The sequence below is a fragment of the Triticum aestivum genome, chromosome 3A (assembly GCF_018294505.1).
Source record: "Triticum aestivum cultivar Chinese Spring chromosome 3A, IWGSC CS RefSeq v2.1, whole genome shotgun sequence".
In the NCBI taxonomy this organism is placed as follows: Eukaryota; Viridiplantae; Streptophyta; class Magnoliopsida; order Poales; family Poaceae; genus Triticum; species Triticum aestivum.
Genome location: NC_057800.1, coordinates 187,558,961 through 187,586,175, shown reverse-complemented (window position 1 = coordinate 187,586,175; position 27,215 = coordinate 187,558,961). Strand labels below are relative to the sequence as shown.

The window sequence follows — 27,215 nt, the reverse complement described above, 5'->3', positions numbered from 1 at the left end:
CGAAGGTTTCATTCTGTTTGGACTCCGTTTGATATTCTTTTTCTGCGAAACCCTAAAATAGGCAAAAAAAACATCAATTCTGGGTTGGGCCTCCGGTTAATAGGTTAGTCCCAAAAATAATATAAAAATGTATAATAAAGCCCTCCAAAACATGATATAATATAGCATGGAACAATCAGAAATTATAGATACGTTGGAGACATATCAATGCCTTGAAGAATGTCCACCTAGGAAGTCCAGAAGTTCTCATGCAGAGCCATTCGGGCCGAGCAATTCTTCTTCGACAAGTCAAAGATTTTAGGAGCCAGGTCTTTGGGTCTAATCCCATCAAGCTAGATTTTGTAGAACAATTACCGCGTTAGAAATGTGGACTAATAACTGTCTTATCTTGGCTTTTTTCTAATATAGTTGTCTTGTCTTGTTAATTTGCTGGTGATTTCCTTCTTTGGTTTCTGGAAACAAAGCTCTTCTTCTCCAGCGGAGAAACTTTTAATCAGATTCCCTTAGTACAATGATAACTATCTTGTTAATTTTCTGGTGATTTCCTTCCTTGTTTCCGGAAATAATTGTTCTTTCCCTGTGCAGAGACCAATAAGCAAAACAAGATGATGAAGTGGACACATACCCTTAATACGATGATAATTTTTTTTTACATATAGCTAATATTAGTTCCCTATTCATTTTCATGTAGGTACTCATTCCTGTTTCTACTATACCCACAAGATTGGAGGGAAATTAGCTATGCACCTGTTTCTATTATACCTACCCACAAGCTTGGAGGAAAATTAGCAATTCACTAAGTAGTTTAATTAGTGCAACATCAATTAATTACCTAGCCTGCTGATGCCCACCGTGTGACATAGTCACAACCTTGAGGTCTTGGGCACGAGGGCTTTGAATAATTGGCGCTCTTTTGTTTACGCAAGAAAGATCTCATTCATGGACGTGGATCCAACCAATAACATAGGACGTTGACAATCTCTCCCTAATAATAAAGTACGGGTTGAGTCTGTCGAGTTCACCGTCGTAGTCTTTTTGAGAAAAAGTCACTGTACATTTTGATAACTAAACCCGCAGTCCCTTTATAAGTTACTAACCTGAGATAACATTTTGTTGTTGCAAAACAGACCCTGTAGTCTGATAGATTTGACCCGCAGTCCTTTTAAAAGTGGTTAATCGGGAAAACGCACGGGCTCCTTCTTTGATGCGTGCTCTCTTCGATCCGTAATGGTGCCACCGCCGGCGGTGGACAGTCTTCTTATCCGGCCACCATCCGCCGCCCTTTTCTCCTTCCCCTCCCCATCCGGCCTTAATATTCTCCGGCGTCACCCATAGCCTCCTCAATCCCCAACCTCCCCTCTCTGATTTGGATCGAAGTTGGATTTGGATCAAAGTTAGAGTCCGTGTCCTTCTCCAGCACAAAGCCATGAAGCAACTTGGCTGCCATAAGAAGGAAGTAGCCTCGACCAGAATCTCTATCAGGTCGCGTCACCAGAATCTCCATCGAGCTCCGCCGAGTTTGCCGGCTGAAGAAGAACATCCGTCAAGCCGTACAATGTAGCCTCCGCTGAGTTCACCAGAGGAACAACATCTGCCATCCGAACATGCTTCACCAGAGGTATGCATCCCCTAAATATAATCAGTTGATAGAAGCCTCTGATTCAGTTTACGTTTCTGATTGCTGCCACTTCTGATTGCTCTTGTTTAGTTTATTGTTTCTGAATTGGCCAGTAGATAAAAGCCCCTGAAATCTGACCCAACTATGTATTGGCTAGAAGAAGCCCCTGATTTTGTGTTATGCACCAAGATGGCTTAGCATCATATGTTTCCTGTGTCAATTTCTACTTTGTTTTATGGAACAATTCGTTTTTGAATTGGTCAGTAGATAGAAGCCCATGAAATCTGACCCATCATTGACCGGTAGATAGAAGCCCCTGATTTTGTGTTATGCACCAAGATGGCTTAGTGCCAGATGTTTCCTGTGTTAATTTCTACTTTGTTTTATGAAACAATTCATATAATGGTGCACAATATGGCAAAAATGTAGATGCAGTAATGATTTATCTTGATAGAGATGCACTGGATTAGCAAGTAGTTTTAGTGTTTTTTTCTAGAAGATAGCTCAACAACTTAAGCTTCCGCAATCATGAAACAAAAGGTGTTCTGCAGCTGCTCAACCTAATTAAGTAACTAAAATAAAAGCAACCAATAGTCAGGTTCTATTAGCTTCACATCTATTAACCTATATCTTGATATAGATACACTGGATTCGCAAGTAGTTTTAGTGTTTTTTCTAGATAGCTCAAGTATTAAGTTTCTGTGATCATGAAAAACAAAAGAAGGTGTTATGTCCGCTGATCAAGCTAATTAAGTAACAAAAATAAAAGGGACCAGAGTCAGGTTCCAGTAACCAAATGCTTCAGATCTATTAACTTGTACTCATATTAGTCCAACGTTGTTCGGTATTGCTTGGAGATTTTCTCTTTTTTACAAATCAAAAACATTATGTGTAACTTGGGCATGTACTAAAGTTGCATGAACTTTTTAATAACAAACTTGCTAGAGTAAGCAGATTTGGGGCTGCACTCTGGTCTGCGGCGAGCTGGATAGGTGTCATTGGAAAGTTCCTGGGCATCGCCGCCCACCAGTCGGTGTCAATCTACGCTGACGACGTAGTCATGTTCATAAAGCCCCAAGCGTTGGACCTCAGGTTTGTTAGGACTGTGTTACAGGTGTTTGGTGAGGCTTCAGGTCTAAGGATCAACTATCAAAAGTCAATGGCCATCATGATCCATGGGGACAATAGCGATAGAGACCGGGTGGAGTCCATCCTGCATTGTCTATTGGGCAACTTCCCATGCAAATACCTTGGACTTCAATTGGCTATAAAGCAGCTTTCGGGGGCCGATTGGCAGCCCATGTTAGATCAAGCCAAGAGTTTCGCCCCGTCTTGGCATAGGGGGCTGATACACCGCCCAGGTCGATTGGTGCTAGTTAAGTCCGTGATCGCGGCCAAACCTATACATTATTTTATGGTTACCGAGGCTCCGGTCTGGGTTTTTGAAGAGATTGACCAATGGATGCGATCGTTCTTTTGGGCAGGCAAAGATAAAGTGAACGGAGGTCAATGCCTTGTTGCCTGGAACTTGGTTTGCAAACCTACTTGGCTTGGCGGTTTGGGTGTTCGCAATCTTCAGCTACAAGGGCTAGCCCTGAGAGTTCGGTGGGAGTGGCTACGAAGGACGGATCCTGACAGACCATGGCTAGGTTTACCCATGGCGGTGGACAGAGAGGCCCGGGAGGTGTTCGACGGCATGGTGCACATCCCGGCGGGGAAGGGTAGCAAGATCTTGTTTTGGAGAGACAGATGGATTCATGGCTTTGCGATTAAGGGCATTGCACCGCTCATTCATGCTCAAGTGGACACCCGCACGATCAATCGTCGCACGGTCGAGGAAGGCTTACTGGAGGGGAGATGGTTACTTGATATCAGCGGTGAGGTAAACTTTGTTGGCCACATGCAACTCTTGCACCTCAACCTTGCGATAAGTACGATCAATCGTGATCCCTCCAAAGACGACCTTTTCTCTTGGCCGGCAGACCCATCCGGATTATACTGCAAAATCCACCTATATTCGGCTTTGCCAGGGTGCCGAGAGGCCCCCCTACGCCACTTGCATTTGGAGAAGTTGGGCTATCCTGAAGTGTAAAATCTTCGTGTGGTTGGCAGTGCAACACAGGATCTGGACGTTGGACAGAACAGCTAGGCATGGTCTCCAGAATGCTTTGTCCCCTTTGTTTCACGTGACTTCAAGATGAAGACAATGCGGAGCACATTCTCATTTTGTGCGTCTATGCCAGGGAAGTGTGGCACTACATATTCGAGGCATTGAGCTTGAGGGGCACTACCCCTAGACCGGTAGACACCTTCCTGGAGTGGTGGCTAACCACGAGGACTAACTTCAGGAAAGGTCACAAGCGCGGTTTTGACACAGTGATCATAGCGACCATTTGGGCTCTTTGGAAGCAGCGCAACGCCAGAGTCTTTAACCGGATCAACCAGCAGAGGACTGCGTCAGAGTTGGCACTTGCCATTATTGCGGAGCTCGAAGATTGGAGACTGGCGGGTTTGGGTGGAGGAGGATATGATTCGTTTTGTGAGAGCGTAGGCATAGGCTAGCTAGTTGGGTGTGCTAGGGTGTGCGTCTCTCTTTGGAAGTTACTAGGGGTAGGGGCGCGCCCATGGCGCGCCTCTTGAGACGTTTCTCTGCGCACATAGGCTGTCTACAGACTTTAGAGTTCCTGCTTTGATCAAATAGCCACCTAACCATCAGGTAGATGTTACCACTAAGCAATATAAACACTCGACAATAGTTTAATATGAGGGTATGTTAACAAAAATAGAAGCCACACTCTTCATATTGATCTGATCATACTATAGGAGATCAATAATTTGGCAAGTCAATAATACACATATGAATAACAATATGCCATTCCATAAGAAATAATGCTCAGTTCTTTTATACATTTTTCATATGCTGGCTACAGAAAGCAAATATAACCCATTTAGCAACATACTTTCATGTTTTCGATAATTGAGACACTCCCCAGCGTTTGCAGCGGAAAATGTTCAGACTCAAAAACTTACTATACATGACAATAGATACACCTACAGCCGCAAGCTCTACGGGGTTGTTTGTCCTGAAACAATATCAGAGCAATCAAATTACCAGTATACAACATGAGCTAAAAACATCACAGTAGCAGGATGTAGGTTGATAACAACTGTTGGACAAGTCCAAAATAAAAGACCAGTGATGTAACTATAATGTTAAGTTACACACAATTTCATGCTAGATTGACCAGCAATCATTTTCAACACATGTTGTTTAATTCCCACACATTAAGTTACACACTTCAAAACTGAGATGATAATCAATGAAGCAATACAACTTGGATGCAACACACGTCCCAACCCAAAGCTTTCATGAAAAGACCAAAAAGTGAGGTAACTATTTGTTTGTTCCATGGTACCATGATAATGGATTGGCTTTTCAAAATGCCCTGATATATCCTATTACAACCAGAACGTTGAAACTTTATACTGTTGTGCAGGTGTTCAACTCCAAGTTAAAATATGGATTGATAATTGTGGTAGATCATAATTACCTTCAATGGTAATTTCAGCCGAGAATCACCTTACAGAGCAGGAACCAAAAAGAAATCAAAGAAAAGGACAGATATGAAACGACCCAGCCCTAGAGCTCATCCCAGACTAACCACCGCAAGCCTCAACAAAGAGGCTGAAATCTGCGCTCGCCAGCCTGCTAATACCAATTGCCGAGCACTAATACTATCCAAAATTCTTCTGCAATTAGTCACTGATCAATTGAGTAATTAGACAGTTTAATGGAAAATATATATACGAGTGACTGACACTGAGATTGATCTGAATTTCTTACCATTCAGGCAGCCTCTTGTCCTGCAGAATAGCCTACTTCTTGATCAAAGACTCTCACTTCATGTGTTCTATACACAGGCAGAACAAAGCTTTAAGAAATCTCAATAATCAAAGACATCCAGAAATCTCACAGACAAGGGTGTCATGAGCCAATTGTTCAGCAGTGGCATCTCGATTCAGGCTGAGGAACTTTGTGTACCTCCAGTGGTAGGTCACGCACGAGCCACGACACCATGAGTGTGCTTTATATATATGGATGAACACATGATGAATCCTACCTTGACGACGGATGAAGGTCAACCTGGACGAAACGAAGACGAAACAGACAACTAAAGCTTTATAAGAACATCTGAAAGCTTTTTACGAAAATTTATAAGAACAGAGGATAGTAGAGCAATCAACAGAGGATAGTAGGTTTAAGATTTATAAGAACATCTGAAAGCTTTTTACGAAAATTTCTATATATTATGTGAATTATCAATTTACAGAATTGAGCACCAAAGGCTGAAACCATGCATACCAAAAAATAAAAATGTTTGTTACAACAAATGGGAAATGCATTATTTCTATAAACAAAACAACTATAGGTAACAAAAAAGTTTCTTCCAGGAGATAATTTGTTCTTGTTGGTTACATATACATGATTTTCCGTTAGATAGGAAAAGCGCCGCACCATTTGTCAAACCAAAATGTATAGCCAACTTGACGATAAGATCTAAACAGTATATGCAAGTAATTATTCATACATGAGAAGCTGCTGAGATTGCATAGGTAGAAGATTAAGGTGGCACGGAACACAAATCTAAGTGATAGCACAAGCAATTTTAGTACACATGGAATTGTCCTCGGTCACAAGTGATAGGTACAGTGGAGGCTATCTGGAGTACATAGATAGAAATAGAAGTTCCATTGCAACATAAAAGAAGCACAGTAGACATCCTCTCATCATTATTTCTACCACATAGTAGATGATACATGCTTGCACTACAATTTAAGATTTGATATTCGTCTCACATTATATCAAGAGACAAGTTACATCAATGTTTGAGCTCCATCGAGATCTTGGTGGATTCAAGCCTACTTTCAAAACTTCTTTGTAAGACCTGCACTGAGCAAAGACACATTTGAAACCAAACATGCTTCAGTGTTTGCGAATCAAACCTATTTCAGTTATATATAATCCCAATTGTTCACCATGGATTTAGTCTCCAAAAGAACAGCAAACTTGAAACAAAGAGAATAATCCAGTATTCTGGATAGTTCATGCATATGAAAGAAACAATACATCTACTTGTGCATATGAAATCCCATGGACTTCCAACAGAAAACTACTAACCAAGCTCACATGTGCCTTTTATATAAAAACTTGTCACAATAAAGCAATTATATATTTTTGGTAGTTTGTTAGTAAATATCCCTTGCAAGTATGAGATCTATCATCCATTCAACGTATGTCGTGAAATATTTCAAGGATACAACAGAAGACAAACCTGGTCAAAGAAGCTTATTTTCTTGCTGTCACTGCCAGAGCTAGGAAGTTCATTAAGTAGTCCCGCATCAATAAAAATGACCAGATCATATCGATGAGCCAAGAACCTTACCTTCTCCACACCATATAAATACGTAGGCTCGAACGATTTGCTTGCTTTCTCAAACCGCTTCAATGTAACAGACACCATAAGCTAGTGAGAAGTCTGAGAAAATAAACACTGGAAGTTTACTGGCCAGCATACAGAATTATTAAAATTTGTACATGCACCATTGTAGGAGGAAGAACCAGTGAATATGCCCAATTTACTGCGAAGTGCAAACATTACCAATTGTCAAAAGAAGATGATCCATGCTTGATAATAGAAGATCCTTAATGACGTGGAGAAAGTCATCCCAATTCGATCTGGCCTTTCATTCATATAAGGGAAGAAAAGATCAAACCCTAGTGAGTAGAATGTATGTATGACTAATAAACAATACATAAAAAATATGAGCACAGAAAATCATGGTCTGGAGCTAGAAATATAGGGAGTTTATGAAACTGATCAAACTTCTTGCCATTAGTTGGAGGGTATTAATAGAAACTTGCCTTATGTTCCTCCAAAATAAGGCAGAAGGAGAGTACCACTTTCTAGATAAATATGTAATCGCTGCTTTAAATGATTGATCAACAACAACAATAACAACAACAACAAAGCCTTTAGTCCAAACAAGTTGAGGTAGGCTAGAGGTGAAACCCATAAGATCTCGCAATCAATACCCTCATCCTCCTGCAACATTGACCCCAAATACCGAAAGGTGTCCTTCCAAGGTACCACCTGGCCATCAAGGCTAACCTCCTCCTCACACCTAGTAGTACTGAAACCGCACTGGATTCAAAAGACTCTCGAATTCAGAACAAGCAAATAGAGACAGAAACACTGGATTCCAAATTAGGTTCACAGCAAGAAAGACTTCTATGGCGCAACCACAATACTGTAAACATCTTGGCATATGTTCTGCATCCATATAATAGATCTGAAGTGGAGCCCGGGAATCAGTGTTCAATTCTGCAAGGTGGTATGCACGAGAATGCAAGAATCCAAATCTGCAAGTATAAGAACAAAGGAAACTACTAATTAATCTGTAACTGTTGCATTGTATGAACTCCAATAGATCTGCATACACCTTGCACACAGAAAACAAAAGGGAAAACACAGAAAGCTCGCTATTCTAAATTGTTTGAGTTGATTAGCACTGGCGCTGAGCAAATTACCAAGATTAAGCATCCGAGGATAGAGAAAATAATCTAGCAAAATTAGAAACCTAGTAAAGAGAGCATAATCTGAAGGGGCTAGAAGGTGTGGGGATTAAAAGAAGGCAATTTGTGCTTACTTTCGCTCACTGAACATCAACAAGGTTAAAAGAAGGCAATTTGTGCTTACTTTCACTCACTGAACATCAACAAGGTTGAAGACACTCCAACAAGCTTTCGTCAGTGTGAATGGCAGGGACATCAGAAATTTGCATCACCACATGATTCATTGCCAGGGACTCAGGACAATCATGAGTGATTTTCAAAAGTATAGCTACATCATGCCTTACCTGCTTCAAACATACAGCAAAACACTTCATACAGTTTCTTATAGCAATTCATCAAATGACTGGTGTAGACAAATAATGGACCAAAAGTGGACATATAGGATGGTTGGATATGTCAATGCAACACTGCCTCCAGCTCGAGCTCGCCCGCGGGCTATCCTCTGTTGCCTCCGAATCGAGGGCGCTAGGGGAGGCAGGAGAGAGTGGCAACTGACGAACGAGAGTGGTGGAAAGAAGACGAATCAGGGAGGGAGGGGGCCAGAGGGATGGGAAGAGGACCTGGGAGGGCGATGGTGGCTTCGTTCCCGCCTCGCTAGGAGCCGGTGGTGGAGGAGGCAAAGCGGGGGGCGGAGATGCGCAGGCCAGTGTGGGGAGGCCAAAAGTGGCTCCGATGCTCTTGTCGCCGCCTTGCCGTCAGGGCCGTGGGGAAGAGCAGCGCCACACCTGGGTGCCAGTGGTGGCGGCGGCTGCTGCGCGGAGGGCACCGGTGGCGGCGGCTGCTGCGCGGAGGGCATCGGTGGCGGCGGCGGCGGCAGATGAGGGAAAGAGAGAGGGAGAGGAATAGGGGGTGGGGACTGGGGTTTGGGCCGCTGGCCAATATCTTTCTCTCTTTCTTCTCGATGAAGCGAACCATTTGTCCCGTAGCAAATCCGACGTGGACATCGCGAGCGCTCGCCCTTGATGCGGCGCTGAATGTGTTTGATTCTTCCATTCTTATAATTCTTGTGTGACCATTGCCCTCTTCTTCTATAAAGTTAAGGTACGCTATTGACGTACTCTAAAAAAACACTAGGATAAAAATGCTCATAATATTTCAAATATCCACTGAGTAATTTTCATGGCGAAACCAACCTCATTTGGATTACCAAAATGTCCCTGGAATTTAATTAAGTGGACCAGCAGCCATTTACCCAACCTTCTCAATTTCTAAAAATGCTTACACAATTCTAATTGCCCCCAAACTTTTTGTGCCAACCCAGAATATTTCCCTGTATTTTGTGTCAAGTTTCATATTGAGCAAAAATCAATTACTAACTAAAATAAATGCAAACAGTGAAGAAAATTCAAAATAAGAATTAGAAAAGAGAAAACATCATTGTGCTATTGGGCCCTAGTGGCCACAGTCTAAGGCCAGACCACCAAACCTCCACGTCCTCTTCCTCTGTTCATCAGGAACGGCGACCCAAGCACGTCCATGGCTTGGATTGCCACGCGTCGGCCATCCCACGCCCCCCTGATGTATAAGGCCGGCGTCGCGAACGCCCCTGCGAACCCTAGTTCATTCCCCTCTCCCCTCTCACTCGCCCTTGTTGTTTTTCCCGTCGCCCGAGAGATAGCCGTCGCCGCTGCTGCTCGTCCACGTGTCCACCGACCACCATACGTCGTACCGCGATGTCCAGGAGCTCCGGCATGGTCGTCTCATTCGTCTCCGCCACTGGATCGAGGCCGTGGTGCACCTGGGACGCCGTCCGCGTTGATGCCCTTCATCGGATGCGACCTCTGCCCCGTCGTCGATCCCCACGACTCCAACAACCCCTGGCTCCCCTGAGTTTTCCCCTGACCTCGAGGTGAGCCCGCGCACCCCCTCCTCTATCTCTTGGTTTTGGTTGCTCCCTCTGTAGCTAGTTTCGCGATGGACCACCGTCGGCGCCGTGGGAAGTGGTCGCCGGCGTCGTTTTCGTTCGACTTAGCTCGCGTTAATGCCGCTGCTCGCCGTAGGCCGCCGACCGCAACCCGCACCTGCCCTGCACACGCCGCTGTCCGCTGCTCCGCCCCGCGTCGTCCACGCGCTCGCTCCTGTGCGCGTGCTGCTGCGCCTCTGGCCGCGCTCGCCGCGTGCCTTGGTGGCCGCCTGTGTTTGGCCGCGCCCACGCGCACGCCGTGCAGCGGCGCGCCCCGCGCCCAGCTTGTGTGCATGCCGCTGCGCTGATGCTTGCTGCTACTGCTGCCCGTTGCACGCGTGCCTGCCGCTTCATGTTGTCTGCTTGCTACCGCTGCTATGCTGCTGCCTAGAGCCGCTACCGCTATCACCTCCGCATGCCCCGTACTGCTACTGCTGCTTGCTATGCCGGCTGCTGCCTGGCTATGGCCATGCGTGGCGTGTGATGTGTGTGCGTGAGTGTGTGTCCAGTGTGTGTGTGTGCACCGTCTGTGGCCGGCTGTGCCACGGCTGTGTGCCTCTGGCCGGCCCTGTATAGTGAGTCCGTGCAGTGTGTAGTGTGTGCGCGCCCACTGCTGCTCCGCTACAGTAACTGAATGTTACTGTAGCAGTAGCTAGCTTTTTAAATTCTACATTGACTACCCCCCTAGGCAACCCCTAATCTACTGCTAAACGACTGTTAACAGGAGTAAAAATAATATGGGAAGGTAGTACACTTGAGAAGCTCCAAGTTACCCCATTGGACCAAATTTAAATAAAGCATGGATTAAATCCTGTGAAAATCACAAAATCCTATGTTCATATATGTTAACAGTTTTTGGAATTAACAAGTGGTACTTTTCAAGCAAAGTTTTGATTAAGCAAATGAACTCTAAGAGTGATGCAATTGTTATCATCTTGTAGATATCAGGAAGGTGGTCAATATTGATATAAGGCACTAATCTATAGGATGGGCAGATTAATAGTTATAGCCTTTGAAAAACAGCTAAGTGGAGTTTAAAAACTGAACAATTCTTGGACTTAGCCAATTTTCAGGAATTTCAAATAGCTGTTTAAATCTTCGGAAATTCGCAGAAATTCATCCGTAACTTCGATGGAAAAACTTTATATATCAAAGTTGTTCAAAACGACGAGACGAATCCAAATACGCAATCCGTTCGTCCACCGCACGTCCCTAGCATAGCAAACTTGCAACTGCCCCCCTTCGGTTTGTCTGTCCGAAAAGGCGAAACACCTAGAATACTTTACCGGAAGTTTTCCCACTTCCCTGGTATCACCTATCCCTGCGTTAGATCACCCCTGGCACCACATATTGCCTCGTTATATTGATGCTTTGATTGCTTTGTTATTTATTGTGTTCCCCCTCCGTTACTTCTTTTCGGTAGACCCCGAGACCGCTGCCGATACCCCTCGTGATCGACTACATCGACGACGACTCCTTGCCAGAACAACCAGGCAAGCCTCCCTCCCCTCCGATCAACCCGATATCGCCTATTCCTTCTCTCTACTGCTTGCATTAGAGTAGTGTAGCATGTTACTGCTTTTGGTTAATTCTATTCTACTGCATAGCCTGTCTTTGCTATTATTGTTGTTATATTTACCTGCAATCCTATGGCCATGGTCATGGGGTGGACGACGCACAGGCAGAGAGGCAGATGTCGCTATATCAGACCCCGTGCTCCCTCCCACCGCTGTACACACCGGCCGGGGATATATGGGGAGTTGTCCGAAATACTCCACGGCGTACGTACGTCCAGCCAGCCACGGAAATGTTACTGCAATGCGCCAATGCATGCGTTGTCACGGCGTCCAGCTAGCTTTTTCGAGGCCATGCGAAAACGACGTGCCCCGATCGAGGATTTTCCACGGGGAGCTAGCGTGCGAGGCGATCGATCATGGACAGACCGCGGTGCTCGTGTTAATTGGGTTTCGCCGTCGGCGTCTCATCACTACTCCCACAGCGATCGATCGCGCACGAAACGTACCTGCGCTCGCGGAAGGATCGCGCCTTCTTTTTATTTGCTGCTGTTGCGGGTGGCCCGGGACCGACGGCGACGTGCGGCGGCAAATGGCGACCCGCGGGCGTCACGTACGTACGCAGCCTGTTCGGCTGCTCCACCACCACCAGCTCGACCAGTGACGTGACGGCGCCGGCGGCGAGAGCGTGAGATGGTCATGTACTCATGTATAATTGGGAACAGCGCAAACCTCTTTTTACCGGAGGGGATATGTACCGGAGCGGCATCCACAGTTGGCATTGTTTGCCATTCGTGCCTTTTGATGGCCCACACGTTTGTATATGAGTGTATTCATCTGCCCGGGCCGTTGTATTGATCATTACGTCCTATCAATGGTTGGCCCCACTTATTATTAACTCCTTTTCTTTACCCCCCTAGTCCTCACCCACCCCCCGCAAACCTATCTTCTTCTTCCATCGGTTTCCATGATTCATCCGCCGCCATCTCCTCCGCCGCCTGGCCGCGTTCTTCGCGGCTGAACTGTTGATTTCTTCCCCGTCGCCTCGGCAGCCGGCCCGCGTATTTTGGCGGCTCACCTGTCGCTTTTCTTCCCCTCCGACTGACCTACTTCCGCCGCCCTCATTAGTTCGTAAAGGTTAGATATCCATCTTCATTTACTCATAATTCCTGCTGCTCATCTTCATTTACAGTTTCTACATTTAGCTTATTTTGGTTAGATATGTAGAAACCCGCGACCTCTAAACCTATATTCCGTAGTTGATAAATGCTTTGGTTCTCTAACCCTAGATCCCCATGTGTAAACTAGAAAAAGCGGTAGCTCATTAGTAATGAGATGTTCAAAGTGAGATAGTTATTTGTTACAGAAACTGTGATTGAAATATGATTTCTAGTTCCCTTAATTCGTTTGAAGGGTACACTCTGTGTGCATGATTTCAATTTTCATTGAAATAAAATCGTGCAAATTGTTAGTTAAATGGCTATTGTACATTATTCCAATCTGTATTGAAATAAGGTACAGAAACTATATCTGAACGTGCAAGTGAAATGGCTGCATGATTTCAATTTTTATTGAAATAAGAACCTTAAATTTGTTAGTGAAATGGCTATTCTACAGGATTTCAATTGTTATTCTACATGATTCCAATTTGTATTGAAATAGGTTAAAGAAACTATATCTCAACGTGCTTGTGATATGGCTATTCTACATGATTTCAATTTTTATTGAAATACATTTTTTAAGTACAGACTGCAGACTTTTTTTTCAAATAAGATGGCACATAATTTGTGTTAAGGGTACACAGTGGGTACTGAAATGTTAGATATAGTGTTCAAATTTGACTAAAATCCATACTAAACTGCTACATCCGTACGTAACCTAGGGGTTTCATAAGTCCACAGGTTGTAAGTACATTCAGCTCCAAAGAATCTAAAATGTTAAAGTTACTGATAACTGAATTTCCTCTTGACCACTTTATTATTTCTACCTATGCTTGTTCTCAATTTTGAATTTTTAGTTTCACAGATGACTAATTCTGCACGCCGTCGCCGGAAATCTCCAACCTTTGAGACAACTAACTCTGATGAAAGCTGTAGCGTCGACATGAGTGATACTGATGTTTCCTCTCAATCAAAATCAACCAGGAATAGCCGTAGAAGATCTCCGAAGAAACTTAAGAGAGCAGCTTCCCCCGAAGTTAAGCAGGTATTTACTTAGTACACTAGATGTTTGCATCGCTTTAAAATGTAATTATTGATGGCAGCACTAACCTTCTGCTTCCCCCGAACATGCATGTAGACAATCAATTGGAAATGTGATCCAAACAAGATACGCGCCATTATAAAAAAACTATGTCCAGAACAGCTACAATGGATAGAAGAATTGGGATTTGGATCACTCATTCACATGATTGAGTGCAAGTTACCCAGAAAGCTAACTATATGGCTGATGAAAAGAGTAGACTGCGACAACAAGTGTCTAGTATTCAGAAACAGGAAGGTTTCTATAGTACAAGTTGTTGAAAACCTGTTGAAGTTACCTGCTCTTGACAAAGCAGTTCCAATGCCCCGTCCAGGTAGGGTTCGTGACAAACCTTTCAGAGGTAAAACTGAATTCAAGTCTGCTACGGCCGGAAGAGGAGAATCACTCAAGGAAGCGACAGACATGATGTTAACGTACAAAGAGGAGAAAGACAAGGACAAGTTTTGCTTGTGTTTCATGCAAGTCATTCTGCACCTACTTAGCTCCGACGACTGGTTACCAAATTAATAGAAGTTACCTGCTAGGAGCTTTGAAGGACTTGAGCGACATCCCTCGTATGAATTGGTGTCGTTTTGCTGCTGAGTACCTTATCGAGGCAATCCGTGAATCAAGGAAAAACAAAGTGCCCAACCTGAATGTCGGTGGATGCGTACATATTCTACATGTAAGCTTCCACATACACATTCCTTTAAAAAATTGCACATACTATGCTTCCACTACACATTCACATCACAGTGGTACTAATAAACCCTATTTATATTCTGTCTAATTATTGCAGCTCATATATGTGGATCTACTTCAATCACATTTAGTCAAAATACCTCAGGGTTACCCAAGGATTAAATGTGGGTTCAGCAGTACTGGAACAAATAGATCATACTGGAAAAAAGAAGACACATGACCATTGCAAGTTGTTTGAGAGCTTACTGGTATACAAATCATGTAGTTATTAATACTCTTCATTTTACCTATTTCCTTTAACTTATTAACTGAATCTTCATGTATTCTATTGCAGGACGATGAAAAGTTAGCAATGTTCCCTACTGCAGAAGACCATAATGATGATCTTGATGATCACGAAAAATCTACACATTCCACCCCACCAGTAACAACTAATATAAGTACTGTACCTGGCCAGGAGAAATATAAACTTCCTCCACAAGTAGTACAAGTTTCTAAAAAGCGCCTGTCACATCAACCTACAGATGAGGTGATTTCTTAAATCTGTGTTACACTAGTTCATTATTTTTCATTGATATATTCATGAATTAGTCTCTGTCCAACTTGCATAATTTGATCAAACGGATAAAGATTCTTGAAGACCAGTACACAGCCGATCGACAAAGGTTGATAACTGTGTCTGAACGAAAGCTTCAAAACAAACTGCAACAGCTTCAAATTAAGAAAACCAAGGAAATGGCAGCCTTGGTCCAGGAAGAGATTCAGAAGGCTATGTTACCGATGATTGATGATGCATGTCCAGGAAGTTCTCTACACAATGATGATGCAACTTTGACGAAACGAACTATAGGAACACAAAGTCCATGTCACTCCAATCTAGATGAAGCTGTTCTCAATTCTTCCCAGTCTGCTCAACTGGTTCACGAAACTAGCACTCATGTTGATGTCACCCAGCAGTTGACAGCCGGAACACCGGCATCTCCAACCTTCATGAATGAAACTTTAGAAATTGGTACTCATGAATCAGAACCAGGAACCAATTTTGTGAACATTGAAGGTGTCGAAGCTGACAACTTCCATCCTGCTTCGCCAATGCTTGCTCAGATTACTCAGTACGAGCCTTCTTCTTCTAAAGAATTGACTACCACGGATCAGATTGTTGAGGCTGAACCTGCTGCTTGTAAAGATCCATTGGTGGAAAGCATTTGCACTTTTCAAAATCTCAAGTCTGATGCTACAGCATGTTCTGCAACAACCGCCTTAGAAAGACAAGAGACTTTTGTTGCCAATGTGGTACCGTCATCAAATAATTCTGCTTCTACACATCCCCCAGAATTAGTCTCTGAAGTCATCGTTCCCACAACTGCAATTGTTATTCCCAACATTGCTGCAGACCAAGTCCAGTCACATTCTGTTCAAACTGAGAGAAGCAACATGCCAAGTGAAGATTCATCAATAATGAAGTTTGTTGGTACTGATGGTCAAGCGGATAGTGCTTTTCTTCTACCTGTTACTAGTGCTCATAATGTGCTTGGACATGGCAACCAAGGGGATCAGCCAGAGAGTAATGCATTTGCTGTTCAACATCCACAACAGGATTCATCCAAAGATGTTTTGCATGAAGTAGGTAATACCGTTACTATGGCACCAACTGCTGATGGAATTCAAGAGATTGCCTTCATTGATCCAAAAACAACAAAATCTTCATCTCAAATAGATGTTTCTGATGCACAGAAAGCTACCAAGAATCATAGTTTCCCACACAATCCTGCATCAGATGTTGTTCAACTACAACATACAGACAAGACGACACTTGAAGATGGCATTCAGAAACAATCGAATGATCATTTGGAAAATCTTGATGTCAGCAAAATTGATATTCTATCGACGAAAGATATTGAAATTGCTGATACTGATTCCACTTCAAAAGATGTTCCAAATATTTCTTCCCCACCTTTATCCATACAAATAGTAGGTGATGTATCAATTATGTCAGTCAGTCAGATGACCAGGGAATATGATAGGATGAATGTACCAGCGGGTGCTACTATTCATACTACCCAACATAATGTTGCATCTACGCTCCAGGAAGTCTCAAGAATTGAAGATAATCAGCCTATTGTTTTGGAAACTTCTGTTCTGCCCGACCATAGCTCCTCCAGTTTGGATGTTTTGCAGATAGACCCTTCTAAGTTACCTGATGATATGCCAAAACCAAGCACTGTACCCTCAGATATCACATTGCAAATTGGTCAAACCTCACCAAAGGAATCCTCAACACTGCAAGATTCTGATAAAAAAATACTAGACAAATGTGTGGAAATGATTCTATGTATGACACCGAATCTAGCACCTGCAAATGATAACAACGAATCACTAAGTCTTGCTATCAATGAAGTGCTCAGTGAAAACTTAGAACAAACTCTTGCATTAGCAGAAATACAGACTCAGTGCACTGCAGGAGACATAGAATCATCATCTTGTCAGTCTACACAAGAAGATGTTGCAAACGTTGCCCAAATGGATATAACTGCAAAAAAACAAGATGAATCCCAAGAACATCCTTCCGACAATTCATCTGCCCGAGTAAGTTCTGAGCGCACCAAAGATGATGATATATCTAAAGTGGGCAAGCAAGATTCAGACTCTCATACTTCTTATTTAACTCCTAGTAAGTTAATACAACCAACAATTGTTCTCACTTAAATAATGTATTTATATTTTACATGACTTAGTATAGTAATAATTATTTGACTTGTAAATATTCAAATATCAGGACACAGCTTCAGAGATATAGAGATAGTTCACATAGCCGATGAACCTTCATCTCCTAAAACAATTGATTGTGACCACATCTCTAAGCTTGCTGAGCCATTACCAGATGGAGAATGTTTTGATTGTGCTGGTAGCATAAATCCTTCTATGAAGATGAGAAAACAGCGTTATCAGAAGAAAGAGGAGATCGTCGAAGGTATATCTGAGCTCATAAAGAAGAAGCAATATCTGGTGAAGAAGTTGAACGACATGTACAATACTCTTGTCGCCTGTAGCAAGTTCCGAGGTTTACGTAAGACACGACGACGCAACGATAATGACACAGGTGGTACCAAGATAAGGATAGGTCCAGCTTCTGTAACAGAAAGAGAGTTAGTATAATGCCTAATGCCAAAAGGAAAGATGTGCAAAAATATGATGTGGTTACTGTCCGTGGCACTTATGTATGATTGGGGATCAAAGACCAAGATTATATTGGACCAGACTATTATAGTAAGCACTCTTTACTTTTATTACGCATAATTTTCATTCCATTCTTGTTATCTAACAACTCTGGATTCTTATTTAGACCGAATTGCTAAAAAGGAAATAAATGCAACCATGCATATCTCTGCAAGAAGCTTAGAAAGTTGCCACTTCAAAATGTTGAGCAGGTAATCTTTCACAATCTACATTTTTACTTTCTTATGTAAGTACATGTTACTAATAAACAAATTTGTACTTTTTTCAAGCTATTTCTGCCTACACTATCGGACAACCATTGGATTCTGGCTGTCATTAACCTCACGCAAAACACAATTGAAATTTATGACTCTAACTTAGAAGTCAAAGAAGGTGAACACCCGCACAGGGTTATGTTGGAGAACATGGTAGGTCATTCTATTACTAGTTCTATTTCAGATTTCCTAATTCTGATAAATGTTCAATACGGTACCTGAAATTTCTCACATAAATAATTTGCATTCACGACCTTTCTCAACAAATTGCAGGCCAGCAATCTCCAAAAATCATTGAATGATTGTCTCCACAAGAGTGCTTTCGCATTTACTGATTTCCCAATGAAGTATTGTTCTACTGGAAAACAAACAAACAAGTATGTATGCTACATCTTTTGTTATATACTTCAGTAATATAATGAAATACTAATAATAATTATTATTATGGCAATGATGACTGTGGTTTTGGGTTCTTAAAGTCCTTCTGTGTCACAATGGCAAAGAGCTCATTGGAAATTACAAGGTTTACTATTGAACACACAACAATGTTCTCACAATCTTCTTTAACATCACACCTTCCTATGTACAAGTTCATCCACTATTAACTCTTCCTTGCTTCCTTACAGTGGGCAATGGATGTCTTCAGGAAGGAAATATGCTATATCCTTGTTTACCACCGCTTCAATGATCTCAATCCAAGGAGGCCTGAGATTAAGAAGATAGCATCCGCCGTGAAGACAACAACAGACTGATTCCTCCACCATGTTGTTGCCTATGTAGCCTTCGCTACGTACTGCAAGTTATTTCATATGATGTACTAGTTTCATCTGAAATGAACAATGTTCATTCCGTGCAATCGTCGTTATGTATGGTACTTTTAAACTATTAAGGTTATTCCCTGCTTTATAACCAATGTTTGTATTGCCAGTATGTAAGGAAATGACAGCACAACTTCTTGCTGTCTTCTAATCACTTTATGTATCTCATATTTCCGCTACTAACAGTATATATTGCACTCACGGTCTCTATCATTCTTAAATTCTGTATAATATATTTCTAAAACGTACTCTTAAGTCCAAAGATTGTTCCACACCATATGAATAAAATAACTTGTATGCTTGTTCTTCTTGCTCACAGCAAAATTTGGGCTCACAGCTAAACTTCTTGCTGTCTTTCAAAGTGTTTATATTTCTGCTATAGATCATATTATTTATCATACTTAAATTCAGTATCATAGCTATCAATCAAATACTATCAAGTACAAACATTTATCCAAATCATAAGAAGAAATTACTTTGGGTGCTCACAACTAACTTTTGTCTGAACGTATCTTTCAAATGTCACACTAAGATACTTATTCTGTGTTTATCTGCTATGTGAAATGAGACATCACATACTTGTGTTGGCATACCAATTATGTATGTTACTCGTTTCACTGAAAATTAAACTTATTTTGTAACTTTCTTGTTACATATTTCATTCCATACTTTTCTTTCAAAATTTGATTTCAAGTAATAGAAACGATATACCAATACAATAATCTCTTTCCAAATTTGATTTCAATTAATACAAATGATATACCAATACAAACGAGCTACCGCTACATATTTCAAATTTTTCACTATCCTCTACAGATTTCATTACAGACATCTCTTTCCAAATTTCATTCCAGACATCTCTTTCCAAATTTGATTTCAACTAGGTTGCCCAGTTGCGTAATGACATGACAAAAGCAAGATTAACTAGATATTCATACATCATTATAGAATAACATTACGTATTGGTTCACACGGATAGGTTTTCAAAGTTACCCTACAACCAGATAAATTAAAGTTACAACTAACAGTATAGTCACCAGACTTGAAGCAGATCCTCCAATTGCTAACCAAGTTGATACCAAAAAGATTGTTCCCCATATGAACATCTTCAACATTCTCACTGATCCTTCAAGCTTTGTTATACAACCTATGACCTCTCCCAGTTGCTGCTCTCTATCACTAGAATCTTGTTCAATCTTCAACCTCAAGGAATTAATTAATCTAGCTTGATCAGCAAGCTTTCTGTTTGCATCATCAAGCATCTCCTTAATTGGCGCTCCACAATAATCCATCATTTCCTCAACGTACTTCATTAATATATCTCTCCAAATCCAAATGCTACATCTTCCTGGCTGCTCTTAAATATATTAGGTGCGAGATGATAATTAGATTTCTGCCAAGATCCAAAAATCAGTAAAGATGACCAATCAACTTACAGTGCTTCCACATGAAAGGTACTCTCGATCTGGATTCCGTGTGGTGCGAGACATCATCTTCCTTGCCTCAACCTTGCAAGCACACCTCAGCTCTGGTGGATCCAAGCTTCTACCATCTCTAACTGACTTGTACACCCTTCTAGAAGACCTAGAGCTTGCAGATCCAGATGAATTACCCGGTTGCAACATTTTGCTCTGTGAAATGAGTGTGTTCCTTCCGCACTCTTATATCCCCCACTGGTCATTGGATTCTAACAAGTGGGTCAGCTTTCTCATTTACTCACATGTGTCTGTACCACGCATCCTTGTGAGGTCAGTTCCTGCTTTTCACAGTACCACGCATCCTTTGATTTGACATATCATAATATACAATTTTTACACAACGCCACATAACTAGGTTTTGAAATGTAACTCTTCGCTGTTGTGTAAAACTGCAATTTTCCACTTTATCAGGTCTGCTTTAATTTCACATATACTAATATTTATTAATTACAGTACTGCACACTACTAATTACGAAATGTAAATAGTGCAGAACATAGAGACATATTATTTTACATTCACTAAACGTTAACACATCGTACCACAGTAGAAATTGCAACCTATCTAACACAACAAGATGGGTACTAAAATACAATAAGTTCAGTCATATATTCCATTTCAATTTTACAATTTTTTTGTTTTATGTAATATGTTTTTGGTTAAGTTCTGTCAAACACGAAACATTAATATCAGTACAAATTATTTCAAAAATCATGTATAACTGTTTCTTCAATTGAAAACAATTTCATCACATGTGAAGCGTTAAAGAACATATCACATTTCATTATATCCACATTTCAATATTTCCAAATAGTCAATCAATATTTATGGAATTGAAATGCAATATCAATACCATATCACATTTCATTCTTTCCACTACTGTTCAAAATTTATATTTCATTATACACACAATACGAACAATATGTCATTTTATACATCTGAAATATGATATATCTTAGACAACATATTTCAGTGCTACCAACCAACAACAATATGTGAATCTATACATGTGCAATATGAATTATATTAAACTACATGTTTCAGTAATACCAACGTGGACATATCATATGTCATTGTATACATGTCAAATGTCGTATTTGTTAATTAAGCATGTTAGCACCATGTAGTCACATGAGGAAATATGAATGTGAAACATTTGGACATCACTAAATGCATACTATACAACTTAAATATGATATTTGATATTCAATTATTTCATTTCATACTATATAACTGATCTCATATTATATTGTCCCCACAATAGTTGGATTTCACATAAACATATTGAATTGTTATAGTTACAACGTGTAACATTTAAGTATTTCAGTTCTCACTATACAAGTAAAAAGTCATAATTATAACAACTCATATTTCATTGACTCCACAATTATTTAATTTCATATAATGATATTGAAGTGTGATAATTACAATGTATAATATTTCATTCTATCCACAATACGAAACTTAACAAATTAATAATTATGTTACTCACGTGACACAAATGTGAAATATGTTTTCCCATTTTCGCTATGCAAATATTGCATTTTATAATCTAAAAGTTAAATGACATATATAGAACATATCACATTTCATTCTTTCCACAATTGTATATTGTACATAATGTGAATCTATACATGTGCAATATGATATATATTACACTACATCTTTCAGTACTACCAACGAGGACATATCATATGTCATTGTATACATGTGAAATGTCCTATTTGTTAATTATTTCATTTCATACTATAAAACTGATCTCATATTATATTGTCCCCACAATTGTTGGATTTCACATAAACATTGATTGTTACAACATCCATATTTCTTTACACACAAAATAGGAACAATATGTGATTCTATACATGTGAAATAGTGAAATACGATAAGTTCAGTCATATCTTGCATTTCATTTCTCCATCATACATTCTATTACCAGTGAAGTATTTAAATATGGTATATATTATTTACTAAATTTTTGCTTTATGTAATATGTTTTTTTGTTCAAGTCTGTCAAACATGAAACATGAACATCAGTACAAATTAGTGCAAATATCTTATATACCTTTTTTTTCAATCAAAAATATTTCATCACATGTGAAGCTTTAAAAACATATCACATTTCATTCTATCCACATTTCACTCTTTTCAAATAGCCAATCAATATTTATGAAAGTGAAATCCAATATCAATGACATATCACATTTCATTACTTACACTACTGTTCAAAATCATATTTCATTTTTCACACAAATAGGAACCATATGTCATTTTATACATCTGAAATATGATATATCTTAGACAACATATGATATATATTGTACATAATATGAATCTATACATGTGCAATACGATATATAATACACTACATGTTTCAGTACTACCAACGAGGACATATCATATGTCATTGTATACATGTCAATTGTCGTATTTGTTCATTATTTTATTTCATACTATAAAACTGATCTAATATTATATTGTCCCCACAATTGTTGGATTTCACATAAACAGATTGAATTGTTATAATTACAACGTGTAACATTTCATTATTTCATTTCTAACTATACAATTGAAAAGTCCTATTTATAACAGCGCATATTTCATTCATTGCACAATGATATAATTTAATATAATGATATTGAAGTGTGATAATAACAATGTCTAATATTTCATTCTATCCACAATAGGAAACTTACCAAATTAATGAATATAGTACTCATGTGACACAAATGTGAAATATGTTTATTTTTCTATGCAAATATTGCATTTTATATTATGAAAATGAAATGACATATATAGAACATATCACATTTCATTCTTTCCACTATTGTACATAATGAAATGTCAACTTATTATGATACTGATATTTGATTGTTAAACCATCTCATATTTCATTACACACAAAATAGAAACAATATGTGATTCTGTACATGTGAAATACTGGAAAAGGATAAGTTCAGTCATATCTTCCATTTCATTTTTCCATCATAGATTCTATTAACGGTGAAATAGTGAAATATGATATATATTATTTACAAAAAAAATTTATTTATGTAATATGTTTTTTTGTTTAGGTCTGTCAAACATGAAACATTAACATCAGTACAATTTATTGCAAATATAACATATACCTGTTTTTTCAATTGAAAAATATTTCATCAAGTGTGAAGCTTTCAAGACCATATCACATTTCATTCTATCCACATTTAAATCTTTCCAAATAGACGTGAAAATTCATTTTTATAACAGCGCATATTTCATTCATTACACAATTATTAAATTTCATATAATGATATTGAATTGTGATAATTACAATGTCTAATATTTCATTCTATCCACAATAGGAAACTTACCAAATTAATAATTATATTACTCATGTGACACAAATGTGAAATATGTTTTTCCATATTTGCTCTGCAAATATTGCATTTTATGAAAGTTAAATGACTTACATAGAAAATATCACATTTCATTCTTTCCACATTTGTACATAATGAAATGTGAACATATTATGATAATGAAATTTGATTGTTACAACATCTCATATTTTATTACACACAAGATAGGAACAATATGTGATTATATACATGTGCAATAGTGAAATACGATAAGTTCAGTCATATCTTCCATTTCAATTTTCCATCACACATTACACTACCGGTGAAATAGTGAAATATGATCTATATTATTTACAGATTTTTGGTTTTATGTATTATGTTTTGGTCTGTCGAACATGAAACATTAACTTCAGTACAAATTATTGCAAATATCATATATACCTGTTTTTTCAATTGATAAATATTTCATCACATGTGAAGCTTTAAAAACATATCACATTTCATTCTATCCACATTTCACTCTTTCCAAATAGCCAATCAATATTTATCAAAGTCAAATGCAATATCAAGAACATATCACATTTCATTAGTTGTAGTACTGTTCAAATTTCATATTTCATTACCAAAACAATAGGAACCATATGTCATTTTATACATCTGAAACATGATATATATTAGACACCATATTTCAGTGCTACCAACCAGGACCAATATGTGAATGTATACATGTGCAATATGAATTATATTAAACTACATGTTTCAGTACTACCAACGAGGACATATCATATGTCATTGTATACATGTGAAATGTCGTATTTGTTAATTAAGCATGTTAGCACCCTGTAGTCACATGAGGAAATATGAATGTGAAACATCTGGACATCACTTAATGCATACTATACAACTGAAATATGATATTTGATATTCAATTATTTCATTTCATACTATATAACTGATGTCATATTATATTGTCCCCACAATTGTTGAATTTCACATAAACATATTTAATTGTTCTAGTTACAACGTGTAATATTTAATTATTTCAGTTCTTACTATACAAGTAAAAAGTCATACTTATAACAGCTCATATTTCATTGATTCCACAATTATTTAATTTCATATAATGATATTGAAGTGTGATAATTACAATGTCTAATATATTACTCATGTGGCACAAATGTGAAATATGTTTTCCCATATTTGCTATGCAAATGTTGCATTTTATAATCTGAAAGTTAAATGACATATATAGAACATATCACATTTCATTCTTTCCACAATTGCACATAATGAAATTTGAACATATTATTATATTGAATTTTTTTTGTTACAACATCTCATATTTCATGACACACAAACTAGGAACAATATGTGATTCTATAGATGTGAAATAGTGAAATACAATAAGTTTAGTCATATCTTCCATTTCATTTTTCCATCATAAATTCTATTACCGGTGAAATATTTAAATATGATATATATTATTTACGAAAATTTTGTTTTATGTAATATGTTTTTTTGTTCAGGTCTGTCAAACATGAAACTTGAACATCAGTACAATTTATTGCAAATATCGTATATACTTGTTTTTTCAATTGAAAAATATTTAATCAAATGTGAAGCTTTAAAACATATCACATTTCACTCTTTTCAAATAGCCAATCAATATTTATGAAATTGAAATGCAATATCAATGACATATCACATTTCATTATTACTACTACTGTTTAGTTTCATATTTCATCTTTCACAAAATAGGAACCATATGACATTTTATACATCGGAAATATGATATATGTTAGACAACATATGATATATATTGTACATAATGTGAATCTATAAATGTGCAATATGATATATATTACACTACATGTTTCAGTACTACCAACGAGGACATATCATATGTCATTGTATACATGTCAAATGTCCTATTTGTTAATTATTTCATTTCATACTATAAAAATAATCTCATATTATATTGTCCCCACAATTGTTGGATTTCACATAAACATTGATTGTTACAACATCTCATATTTCATTACACACAAAATAGGAACAATATGTGATTCTATACATGTGAAATAGTGAAATTCGATAAGTTCAGTCATATCTTGCATTTCATTTCTCCATCATACATTCTATTACCAGTGAAATATATAAATATGATATATATTATTTACTAAATTTTTGTTTTATGTAAAATGTTTTTTTGTTCAGGTATGTCAAACATGAAACATGAACATCAGTACAAATTAGTGCAAATATCATATATACCTGTTTTTTCAATCAAAAATATTTCACCAAATGTGAAGCTTTAAAAACATATCACATTTCATTCTATCCACATTTCACTCTTTTCAAATAGCCAATCAATTTTTATGAAAGTGAAATGCAATATCAATGACATATCACATTCCATTACTACCACTACTGTTCAAAATCATATTTCATTTTTCACACAAATAGGAACCATATGTCATTTTATACATCTGAAATATGATATATTTTAGACAACATATGATGTATATTGTACATAATGTGAATCTATACATGTGCAATACGATATATATTACACTACATGTTTCAGTACTACCAACGAGGACATATCATATGTCATTGTATACATGTCAATTGTCGTATTTGTTCATTATTTCATTTCATACTATAAAACTGATCTCATATTATATTGTCCCCACAATTGTTGGATGTCACATAAATAGATTGAATTGTTATAATTACAACATGTAACATTTCATTATTTCATTTCTAACTATACAAGTGAAAAGTCCTATTTATAACAGTGCATATTTCATTCACTGCACAATTATATAATTTCATATAATGATATTGAAGTGTGATAATTACAATGTCTAATATTTCATTCTATCCACAATAGGAAACTTACCAAATTAATGAATATAGTACTCATGTGACACAAATGTGAAATATGTTTATATTTGCTATGCAAATATTGCATTTTATATTATGAAAATGAAATGACATATATAGAACATACCACATTTCATTTTTTCCACTATTGTACATAACGAAATGTCAACTTATTATGATACTGATATTTGATTGTTAAACCATCTCATATTTCATTACACCCAAAATAGAAACAATATGTGATTCTATACATGTGAAATACTGAAATAGGATAAGTTCAGTCATATCTTCCATTTGATTTTTCCATCATACATTCTATTACCAGTGAAATAGTGAAATATGATATATATTATTTACAAAATTTTTTATTTATGTAATATGTTTTTTTGTTTAGGTCTGTCAAACATGAAACATTAACATCAGTACAAATTATTGCAAATATAACATATACCTGTTTTTTTCAATTGAAAAATATTTCATCAAGTGTGAAGCTTTCAAGACCATATCACATTTCATTCTATCCACATTTCAATCTTTCCAAATAGACGTGAAAATTCATATTTATAACAGCGCATATTTCATTGATTACAC

General features: G+C 38.3%; 1 protein-coding gene and 1 long non-coding RNA gene across 6 annotated transcripts; one reads left to right on the top strand and one right to left on the bottom strand.

Annotated features, from left to right (window-relative positions):
- Positions 1-1,192: 1,192 nt before the first annotated feature.
- On the top strand, positions 1,193-19,176 carry LOC123060905 (uncharacterized). Of its 5 annotated transcripts, none has more exons than XM_044483775.1 (12): positions 1,193-1,618; positions 13,695-13,874; positions 13,968-14,595; positions 14,710-14,860; positions 14,947-15,141; positions 15,243-17,283; positions 17,494-17,879; positions 17,956-18,040; positions 18,119-18,256; positions 18,377-18,480; positions 18,583-18,626; positions 18,730-19,176. In XM_044483775.1, the coding sequence occupies exons 5-7, from the start codon at positions 14,965-14,967 to the stop codon at positions 17,766-17,768; spliced, it is 2,493 nt and encodes an 830-aa protein (XP_044339710.1). In that variant the 5' UTR covers positions 1,193-1,618; positions 13,695-13,874; positions 13,968-14,595; positions 14,710-14,860; positions 14,947-14,964; the 3' UTR covers positions 17,769-17,879; positions 17,956-18,040; positions 18,119-18,256; positions 18,377-18,480; positions 18,583-18,626; positions 18,730-19,176. The 5 variants fall into 5 exon arrangements, with proteins under 5 accessions (XP_044339710.1, XP_044339706.1, XP_044339708.1 ...); XM_044483771.1 differs by having other exon boundaries at positions 1,195-1,618; positions 17,389-17,879; XM_044483773.1 differs by having other exon boundaries at positions 1,195-1,618; positions 13,687-13,874; positions 17,389-17,879.
- Positions 19,177-19,838: 662 nt separating this feature from the next.
- On the bottom strand, positions 19,839-20,544 carry LOC123060904 (uncharacterized). Its single transcript, XR_006428253.1, has 2 exons — positions 20,358-20,544; positions 19,839-20,273 (listed from the first exon to the last, which is right to left on the bottom strand). It is a non-coding gene; the product is annotated as an uncharacterized lncRNA (long non-coding RNA).
- Positions 20,545-27,215: the final 6,671 nt, after the last annotated feature.